Source organism: Centroberyx affinis, unplaced genomic scaffold (assembly GCF_046629955.1).
Source record: "Centroberyx affinis isolate AG114_WGS23_722 - 3 ecotype Tasmania unplaced genomic scaffold, CSIRO-AGI_Caff_v1 ptg002687l_1, whole genome shotgun sequence".
NCBI lineage: Eukaryota > Metazoa > Chordata > Actinopteri > Beryciformes > Berycidae > Centroberyx > Centroberyx affinis.
Genome location: NW_027280869.1, coordinates 418,817 through 429,569, shown reverse-complemented (window position 1 = coordinate 429,569; position 10,753 = coordinate 418,817). Strand labels below are relative to the sequence as shown.

The 10,753-nt window shown below is 40.5% G+C and overlaps 1 protein-coding gene across 1 annotated transcript; it reads right to left on the bottom strand.

Moving 5' to 3' along the window:
- Nucleotides 1-87: 87 nt before the first annotated feature.
- Nucleotides 88-10,290, bottom strand: fgf2 (fibroblast growth factor 2). The gene is made up of 3 exons (XM_071535309.1): nt 10,108-10,290; nt 6,389-6,492; nt 88-1,695 (listed from the first exon to the last, which is right to left on the bottom strand). Exons 1-3 carry the CDS (start codon nt 10,283-10,285, stop codon nt 1,510-1,512), a joined length of 468 nt encoding a protein of 155 aa, XP_071391410.1. The 5' UTR covers nt 10,286-10,290; the 3' UTR covers nt 88-1,509.
- Nucleotides 10,291-10,753: the final 463 nt, after the last annotated feature.

The following is a 10,753-nucleotide window of genomic DNA, read 5'->3' as shown; positions in this document are numbered from 1 at the left end:
GAGTGGCTTTGAACAGCTGATTGCGTTTCTAAATAAACTGTGCTGCTTTGCTTTTTTTTGTTTTCTTTTTTTTTTTCTTTTACCGGGAACTGATCACTTCATCACTGATTTGCTATTGTAGAAGCTAGTGTTAGTTGTGGCTAGTAGTTGCATCTTAACATTAAAATCGGTTGCTTTGCTAAATTAGCCTGCTGGCGAGTTAGCTAGCTAACAAAGCCATAAAATATCTTTTTTTCAGGTTAACTGTGACTAAAACAAGACAATTTCTTGTGCCACAGTCACCTAAATTTGGAAACAAATCTACCTTGTCAGACAATTCACTTTTACTTATTATTGAATTGACCTACAATTACACTACAACTTTCTAGCCCAGTTATATATTTAGACGTTATTTGTGTACAGCCGGTTCTCCAGTGGACCTCCATGATGGTGCCAGACGTGGTTGCTAGGAGAGATTTGTGACACAGCTGTAAAGACCATTAGCAGTCCTCAGATTTTATTGGACGTCATCAGATAATGTTGCTAAATTATTTATGCCTGGTGCTAGTTGTGCTGTATCAGGCAAACGAAAAAGTGAATGGTGACAGAAGAGTAAAATCTGCCATCCTTCACTCCAGTGCAATGCAACATTTGGATATTTTGCACAAATCACAAATTATACAAATACTGAATGGCAATCCAAGTTTATCACAAAACGGAGTCAAGCTCAGGAAACAAATCGCTTATCTATGAAGTGTGTCAGGATACTGAGCAGTGTGAAAATAGTGAGAAAAGTATACTGTAGAAATAGTGTTTGCGTTATTTTTTATTTTAGCGTGCGTTCAATTTCATTTTGCCAAACTAAATTTTGTACCGCAGATACAAATATTCGAAAAGATTTACTGTTACCTCTTTATTTCCTCGCACTTAGTTCCTTTGTTCAATCAAGTTAAAACGACTGACTGTTAAGAAAGTGCACCCAAGTCACCTCACATTTTATCCAGATCCAGTCTTTTTAGCATGTTTTTCTAGGGGCCATGTTTTAACAAAATGTCCCACACACTGCAGCTTACACGGTGGTAAACTAAAGGTTAGGAAGCAGGCTTTTGACCAGAAGGTTGCTGGTGTGAAACCCTGGGCCGGCTAGGAAAATATGTGTGTTGAAAGTGAATGAATAACGCTTTGTAGTCCTTCAGCAGCTACTGTCGAGGCGCCTTTGAGCAAGGCAGCTCCAGTGGAGCAGCTTGTTGGCCAACAGTTAAAGGCTGATTTTTACTGGGCAGCTCCCAGGTGTGAATGAGTGCAACTGTTTGAAAGTGAAGGAGAGCATTGCTGAAAAAGAGCAGGCATGTTCAGCAAACTTCTCCTGGATAAATAACTGTTACAAAAAAAAATGTGGTTGAAAGCATCACAGCCATTTTGGGCAACGTTGATGGATCACTTTGTCTTCATTGCCTTTGTCACGTTGCATGTCTCTTCTTCTTTATCGTTGCTTCTGAAACATTAAGTATTTGTCGAGCAGATCCCGGTTTAGCGCTTGGCAGACATTGGAAGAAAAAGAATGGCCTTCTGACCCGGTCCGGTTTTGTTTCCAGACTTGTACTGGCCAGTCCGCTTCAGCGCCACGTACATGTCCGGGTACTTCCTGGAGCGGTAGGTGTTGTAGTTGTTGCTCTCAAGTCGCTCTATGAAGTAGCATTCATCTGTCGTTCGTCTCTGAAGAGAAAGAAACAGATAGATTTTTAATATAGAAAGTACTTTTTGATGTAAAATGTACTATATTTTACACTTAAAGCATTTCGCTGATGCTCTTGTCCAGAGCACTTTACAATGAGGGAGCAGAAAGGGGCTCAAGTAGACTTCGACAGGACAGTTGGCTGTTGGCGGGATTGAACCTGTGACTTTTCGGTTACAGGACACCCTGCCACCCCAATACACTCACAGTATCTCATAAACTGGCAAACAGGAGTAATATAATGAAGAAAACTGTGTGAAACAAGTCTGTGATACGGTGTACCATGTACGGTTGTGATCCCATCGTTATTTATTTCAACATGTAGGAACTGCTGGTCGGTCATTCATGCTCTACGTTTCATAAAAGTGTTTAATTGAAGGTTTTCATTCCAAAATGCTGTACATCCATTTTGGAAAATGTTTGTTACCTGAAATTTGTCAAATTACGAACAATTATCAAGAACTTCACAGTTTTGCAAGCAAAGCTGTTAAGATGACTCAGTTGTATAACAGTAACTGATAATGGCTTCACTTTCATGCCAGCAATGATTTTGAAAAAGTAAGCTTTAATTTTTTTTTTTTTTGTATCTCATTTTTGAATGAAATCCTTCACTTCTAGCACAACCTTATTGCTTCTCTGCTCATGTACTGTAATCCCCTTCAAACTGAATCTGGTCCACTTTTCACTATGTATCTGTATAAAGTCAACTGTAAGGACATCTTAGTACTTGTAGTGGCATTTAATCAAAATAAGCTATTTAATTCGGATGACTGTAAATTGAATGTGTTTAATATATGTTGTTGGAAGAGGAGAAAGTTTGTAATGCTGACATTTTATTGACGCTAATTTACCTCATAAAACACCTCATACCTCAATGCCACCATTGTTTCGACTGAGACTCTTGGGTCGCAAGAATTTCTGTTCAGTGTCCCTCGCTAATGAAGACATTTTTTTCTGTAGATGCTTTTTTCTAAAGTAAACCATGTCTGGCCAGGGATATTACTCTATACAACTCTCTATATAACTCATTGTAGGATTTTTTTTGGCTTAGATAAACTGATTTGCATAGAAGCAAAGTGGACAAGAATAATAAAATACAATGACAAAAAAGAAGCAACACGATTTACTAAGTTGTGCAGGTGAGTTAACGGTGTGGGATTAAAACATCACACCAGCAAGTAGAGCAAAGAAACGAACAAATAAACAAAAAAACAAAAAATCAAGATAGCAATCAAAGACAAACCTGGATTTGATAACAGTGCAAATGACAAGGTTGGAAAAGAACAAGGCAGAACAAGAAGATGCAGACTGAAAGATTTGGCTGTTTTGTCGCCTTTTTATTGACCGTTTCCATGTTTAGTGCTTGTACTCGGCCCTCTCTAAACTTAGTGTTGTCCTTGGTGGATTACATAAAGAGACATCAGTTACGTCTGGCCCAAATCTCTGTGTTGCTGGGCGTTAACTGCCCCACACCCTGTCCAACAAGAGGGTCTTTTGTTTTTTAGTTTAGAGCACATTGGGCTACTTTGTTCAATTTGTGTTGCAAATGCATTAGCATACAACAAATTTCCATCTACACTAGTCTTCTAGTCTGCTTTAACACTGAGAATGTGTGATAGTGGGGATAACAGCAGTGGAGGGGTCATATGTGTAATTTGCCAATTGGGAGACCAGTGAACAACAGCTAGCAGCAATACAGACCTACACAGTGCTAAAACAATATAAGGAAGAGTTTGACCAATACATGACTGTTGCATCCAGTCAAGAATAATGTTTTGTTTTTTAAATCGGATTCAATTCTTCTTCAATAATCGGGATCAATAATGAACTTCTAGTGACAAATTCCTGAGCAGAATTCACACATTCTAGTACACATTTGGGATTGTGATTCCTTTTTTGAAATAAAGTCAATTTTGAAAACAAGTCATTGTGATGTACAGATCTTATCAGTGGAACAAATGCTGATACCAATGTGTGTGTGAAAGACCGATATTGTTCAATACCAGCACATAAATATATATATCGGTCAGGGCCTAACACAGAGCCGATGACCAGTACGCACATCTAGTCAGAAGAAAAATGTTAAAACCTGCACACTATTAGCTGCCTTTTCACCATTTATTGTGACAAAAACAGATGTTTAACTTCAAAATGGAATCTTCATCTGGATCAAAATATTTCCTGTTTGTTTTTGTTACAATAAATGAAAAGTCCGCTAATGCATTGTGACTTTTAACACTTTTCTACCCAGGTGCAAAGCAGAACAGAAAAGATGCCATGTCAGCGATTCCTCTTCCAGTTGGGTGGCCGCTGGCCGCTAGCTACCATAGCTTCTCATTAGAAGGCAGGAGGAAACACTCCCTGCAGTTTACATGGACTGTGGACAAGCCTTCACAACCACCAAACCACATCAGTCGCCACACTCTTCACACTTCCACTGCAACTATAATTAGCGTCAATGTTGCTACAGAACACAAGCTAGCAGCGCCAAACTGTTGCTAGTCTCATACACATTCAGAATATCTTTCAAAGCAGTTCAATTGCCATGTCACACAGTGTAATCAGGATCTTCAAATGCTCTGAAATACAAGTAGGCTACATGTATATTTCACCAAAGGGGACAGAGTGCAGGGACAGCCAGGACAGAAACCACTGGAGCAGGTGTTCAGTGTCTTACAAAACTTTGACTACATTTACACCACAGCAAAAACTGTCCCAATTCTGATTTTTGTCTCACATGTGACATGTCTAATGTTATTGAATCAGTAAACACCAAAAAGCTGCATGGAGTTGCATTTATCACACGCATAAATCTGTCGGTTGGTCAGTCCCAAAAGTGTCCAAAAACCCCACTGTGCATGTACAACCACATACAATACCTACACATTTCTCAGGCAGCCAGTCTGGTGCTTTGGCTCACTCGGTATCAGACTATCGTGAACGGGTTCTGGGTCTAATCCGTCGGCAAAGTAAGCTTTTCTATTTGGTTTCACAGAGCCAAATAGGCTACATCATATCGCAAATTACGTCTTTATTTCAATTCCAATCTGGACCGCATGGATATGTGGTACAAAGTCAGGTGTGCGATTTGATGTGATTTGTATTTGAACGCTCAACCCGGAACTGGTCAGCGTTGCCATGACGGTAAGTAAAACTACATCATTCATCTGAGATAGCTCAAACGTTTGTCACCCACAGTAACTTGGCTGAGCATCGTTAGCATGGAGGACAACGAGACACAACATTAGAAATAAAGCAAAATAGCTTGATTGATTTCACGGATTTTCACGCCTTAATTTAGTCAAAACTCAAAGGCACATACCGTAACTGAAATATGTTTAAAACAAGCGGGAGAAGTGTAGGTACAAAAAATTATGTTTCTTGTTATTGTTGCTCTGCTTACGCATGTCTTTTGGACATCACTGTTGGTTCATATTAGTATCAGATGTGGGTTACATCGTAACATGGATGTGAACAGTCATCCTAAAACATCAGACATGATCAACAATTGGGAATTGAGCATGAAGGCCTGCAGTTTGAACATAGCCTTCAACAGGGATGGAAACATTGGCAGCTGCAGGGAACAAACCTGTGCCTCTGGCTACAGGACAGTCTCCCAGAATCCCATTCCCATCCAACTATAATATGGTTCATTCTGACCTGGGTCTATCTGATGTTGTAGCATACCCTTTCTTTTTTATTCCAAGTGCCTGAGTGATGACTCTGACAAACGAACCCAGCCAGAAAAGCTGTCGACCTAATTATTTCCCTTCACCGAGGGAGGATTTCTTGTCGGGTGACTGGTAAATGTTTGGTTTCCAAAACACTGCAGCCTAAGTGCTGTATGTGACAGAGTGTTGGGGTCAATTCAGTCAGCCAATCCAGGAAGCACAGTTTAATCAAATCCACAAACAGAAAAACTTTACTCTTACAAAGGCCCGTATATCCTGTATTAAGTAGCTGAGAATAAATACTCAGTATCATCATTTACCAATGAACAGCAGTTTTCTCTTTACATTAAGAATTTTTACTTGTCAGTTTTCAATTAAAGTGAATTGACCCTGGAATATGAGCAACTTTAGTGTTACATTGTATTCAACCACATTATATTGATATGATATTCAGAAACCAAGTGAGTAGAGATCCAGCAAACTAAAGTTTGTCAGTGAATGCTTATCATGTTTTTTCATTCTTTTAAATGTCTTCTTGTTAAAGGGGAATTCTGCCAAATTTTACATTCACATTTGTTATGAACAGCATTTCCCCACACCTATACTAAGCATATACTGGGTGTTTCAAAAGTAGGTATACAATTTTGAATAATTAAAATACTAATAATGAAAAACAAAGCAGTATAATTTAAAACATTTTTAACTATTTAGTGATTTTAATAAATTAATTCATCACTCAAATGTTAAATGTACCTGGAAACAGGTAAAATGTTTAATAATATAGTGAGTATAAATAATGTATATAAATATGTATACCAACTTTTGAAACGTTGTTTAATATAGATAGGGAAACAAGACTGTCCCTAAAAAAATATTTCAACCATCTCAGGAAATGCAATGTGGTGATGCATTTTCACTCGTCTCAAAACAGAAAAAAAGTGAATTTTGGCAGGATTCTCCTTTACGTTTTGCTAACAAAAGGATGATCGGCCAACCCACTCACCGTTCCAAACAGTCGTCCGTCTCTGTTCATGGCCAGATAGCGGTTAGCAGAAACCCCTTTGATGACCACCTCCCCCACCGAGGTCGCCTGGAGTTGAAGCTTTACTGAGGAAAAAGACGTATGTTTATTTGCACAAAATGAGCAAGGACAGAAATCATTTATAGTTTGCTTGTGGGATGTTTAATCCAAGGGAACAGATGAAGTGGTGTGTTTACCAAGCCCACTGAAAAAAAAGATAAAGCGAGCATAAACATGTTAGGCAGCAGATTCCTAAACTAACTCATCACGTTGAAATAGTAATTGTTTCAATAGTACAGAATGTACAATGTATCATGGTTACACAAAGTACATTCATTTGTCTTTATTGAAGTTTTGTTGAACTGATCCACTGGCGCCACCCATGCACACAGAAAGCCAGAAACCAGTGACTATAAAGGTGCTTTGCGTAGCATTTCCACATCAATTTTGAGACATTAGCATAATTAAACTAAACAAACAAGATTAAAAAAAAAACCTGCACCTGCCAAGAGAAGATTGGCAGCCTCTACACTGCATTTTACATTGCGTGCCACCAGCTTGGTTTTGGCAGGAAATTTGTTGGATTGCTTTATGGCACAAAACAGAAGGAGAGCGCTGTTCTTCCAGAGCAAAATGGAGTAAAAGCCCTTCAGAGTGTCTGGCAAATGACAGATGGTGGAAAAAATCACTTCCAACATGTTTGTCTTCTTCAGGAAAGCGAAAGAGAAAACAAACACCAGTGGAGTGACACCAAGGAAGGGGAGGAGGGACAAAAAGCAATATCCTCTTTGCGACTGGAAGCAATGGGGTTTCAGGGAAATGTGGTCTTAATTTGGAAACACTAGCACTAACAATACCACTGGTGTGAGATAGAGGTTATCAATCGTCTCCCCCATGGTCTCATTTGTTTACGGTAATCATACCACGGTATCACAATTAATTTAACAATGGTATTGACTGCAACATACATACATACACTGCTACATACTAAACTGCTACATTTAGCACCTTTAAGTTTTAATTTTCTATAACCAGAGAAACCAGCTGACCATGGAGGCTTTGTTTCTTCATTTTTTGGCAAAGAAAAGTTGGCTGCAGCTTAAGTTTTGGGCAACATCGCCTGTCATCAGCCAGTCATGTTCTAGTGTTGCTTTATGCTGTACTGCTAGCAATGAGCTACCAGGCAGTAGCACTGAAATGTGGTTGATAGTCTGGTCACACAATACCTGCAGTTGGCTGGGTGACAGCCATCTCACAGATGTATCAAAATCATCTCCACATTTTTTTTGTAGAGACACAACTGCTTGCCAATTGAGCATTCTTTGAATTAAGCCAAACCAAGAAAAAGGAAATGTGGGCCTCACAAAGGATTGGGGGATCCCATCCAGGATTAATCCACATTAAAAGTTAAGATAGACACATCTGTCTGCAGTTAAGGTTGGTGCCTGATGACTAATGTCATAGATCAAAGACATCCTTCCTTGAGAAGATGCATAATTGGTCTGTGTGTGCTGTGGTGCATCATATGTTTACGGGGTATATTATGTCCCACAGCTATTGTGATTGCAGGAAAACTGTCCTTTTTTTCTTGTCTCTGTGCAGTGTGGTTCAGGGCTCATCTGTCATGGTCCTAGGGGTGGTGATATATGGGCATCATTTTGTGGCAATGTTGGTCCAGCATAGGCAAAATTAACACAATCAACGATTACAGAGTGAGTTATAAAGAATTAAATTATCATGAAAAGATGCTGTTATCCATAATTGGGTAACACATTGCAGAACTTTTTCAGAAACAGTTCAATTCCTACTGGCAGGTACATTGACCTGTTACGTTGCCCAAAATGTTGGCAGGCCTATCACAGCCTTAACAATAGGACTAATGATCTAGGAGCACAGCTCAGGTCATATAAGGCCATTAGCCAGGCCTTAGCCAAGGTCCAAGCCAAGGTGAAGCCCCAGGCCCAGACCCAGGCCCAGAATCAGGCCAATGCCCAGGCCCAGAATAAGGCTCAGGCCCAGACTCAGACTCAGACCCGGGCCAAGGCCCAGATCCAGATTCAGACTCAGACCCAGGCCCAACCCATTCCCTTCTATTTTTTTCCTCAATGAAATGCTATCTAAAATAATGTACTGGCTATATAGTTTTATTTCTGTAGAGAAGCTCCACTACTGTAGTGTATGCGTAACTAGACTATCAATTGTTTGTGTGGTTTTGCTATTTAAATGCCGTTAAAATAGGGTCTTGTCTTCAGGGTACTTTAAACTCCTACAGTGACCTGAAGTCACTCTAAAACACATTAATAACTATGTGCAAAGACTGGCATATTGCCCCTGTTTACCACTGGACTCCACCGGACATGCTGCTGTCACTGTACGTGAGGACATGTAATCAATCCTATTGAAATTAATTGCACTGAGTGTACTATATGTGTAGATTCAGAGCACTTTAGGCACTTTCCATGCCTCATTTTATGCCACAGCAGCTGTTTCAGGGCACAGTTGCCCAAGAGCCTGAAAATGTTGCCTTACGTCTCACTGACTTTCACTAGGGAGGAAGAATCTTCTGGAACCTTCATAAAAACAGGGTCCAGTACCATTTATGGACAGAAAGTCATGGGTCAAATGTTTCAGTTCCCCACAGGCTGCATTTGCGGTCCAGTTTAACTGGGCTTGCCTAGTTTAACTTGTTTATACAAGCAAACTGAATACCTGACTTACTCATGTCACCTCAACAACAAGGTTATTCTCACAGGAAATGGCACAATTAAGTTTGACTGAATCTGATTGAAGGGTAATTGAATCGTTCTCAAACAGTTTTCCCCTTCTCTATCCTTGAACTGTTGGGCGCACCTGCTTCAAATGTCACGCTGTATCTTGGACAATCTTATCTGATGCAACGAACCTCCAAGCATGTGTTTTCCTAGGAAAACCCCCAATTTCATGGCCCCCCCTCCCCTTTTCCCCTCCCAGTTACTGATGCAACTTAGCAGACATACTTTAAAATAATCAGTGATACAGAGGCACCAAGGGGTATCTCAGTTGTCGAGGCCAAACAAGCATGTTGATATTATTTTGCATTGTAGCAGCTGCTCAATTATATTATTCATAAATCTATTTGAATATGAGAACATCAAAGGCCTACTACTTATTTCTGACTTTTAAAATACATTTTCACATTTTGGTGAAATTTAAGGTTGTAGTATATTTCACTGTAGATAAGCTATGCCTCTCTAATTTTAGTGAAACCCACCGGCAGCTTGTTAGTGACATAATTTCATTGATTTCAACTCCATAAAACACTGAGCAAGGCCTTTCAATACATGAACTCATTGGTACTGGCTTTTAACTCCATGTTATGCTGTATTGTGTGACGTAAACCAAGCAGTAAGCAGTGTCGTTTCATGAATGGCTGTGACTCAACATGGTGATCTACATTTAATAAAAACGTCAAGCATATCCCATCAGAGTTCCCATTGATGAAGGAAATTTAAGATGTACTTTAAGTAGAGTTATTATACTTTCCAGAACTAGTCCTACACACGCTTTGGTCATAGTGTTTACAAATGGAGAATAAACCTCAGTGAGTTGGAAAATTCACATCGTTCCTCCATGATCTTGACTTCACTGTTACTTCACTGTTGAATATTAAAAAAAAAAAACATAAAGAAGCTTTGTGTGACGAAGGGGCTGGAAGTACTTACTGTGGGGGTCGTTCTTCTCCCGGATTCCATCCACCCTGCCGTCAGAGTTTATCCTCAAGAAGAAGCCCCCGTTTTTACAATACAGCCTTTTGGGATCCTTGAAGTTTCCCGGAGGAAAGCCACCGCTGCCGCCGTCTTCAGGTGTGGCGGGAAGTGTGGTGATTTCTCCGGTGGCCATCTCCTCCTCTTTCCCCGCTTCCCCTGCTACTGCTTCGTCTCCTTCCTGAGCGGTGCAGGAGCCCCACCGTTGGCCTCCCACCTCCCACTAACTGTTGCTTGTTGCCTCCTCCTCCCCTCCTCCACAAAGCCCCACAGAATTTGATTCTGCTTAACCCCGGGGGTCAGTTTGCTTGAACGCCCCCCTTCAGGGCAGCATGTGCCCTCTGAGCAGTGAGAATCTGAAGCACAAGGACTCTTAGAAGGCTTCCCAGCTAACGGCAGAGGTTTAAATCTGCCATTTTTTCTTCTGCTCCTCCGCTGTTTGTAGTGCTGGCAGCTGCTTTGCCAGGATAGTTTGAGCACGCTGGTAGGGGGGATGCATGTGGGTTCCCCTCCTCTCCTAACTCTTCTCGCACTGAAATGTTTAAAGCAAGGCAGCTGGCTTAGATCTGTGGAAGGCTTTCCCCTTTGGGCCTCAGTTCGCATG

What these genes read in the sequence shown, in the direction of transcription:
- fgf2 (XM_071535309.1), bottom strand. Translation starts at nt 10,285, where the DNA reads ATGGCCACCGGAGAAATCACCACACTTCCCGCCACACCTGAAGACGGC. An exon ending in GGAGAAGAACGACCCCCACA is followed by an intron (nt 6,493 to 10,107) that starts GTAAGTACTTCC and finishes CTTTTTCCTCAG; the next exon opens with TAAAGCTTCAACTCCAGGCG. An exon ending in ACGGACGACTGTTTGGAACG is followed by an intron (nt 1,696 to 6,388) that starts GTGAGTGGGTTG and finishes CTTTCTCTTCAG; the next exon opens with AGACGAACGACAGATGAATG.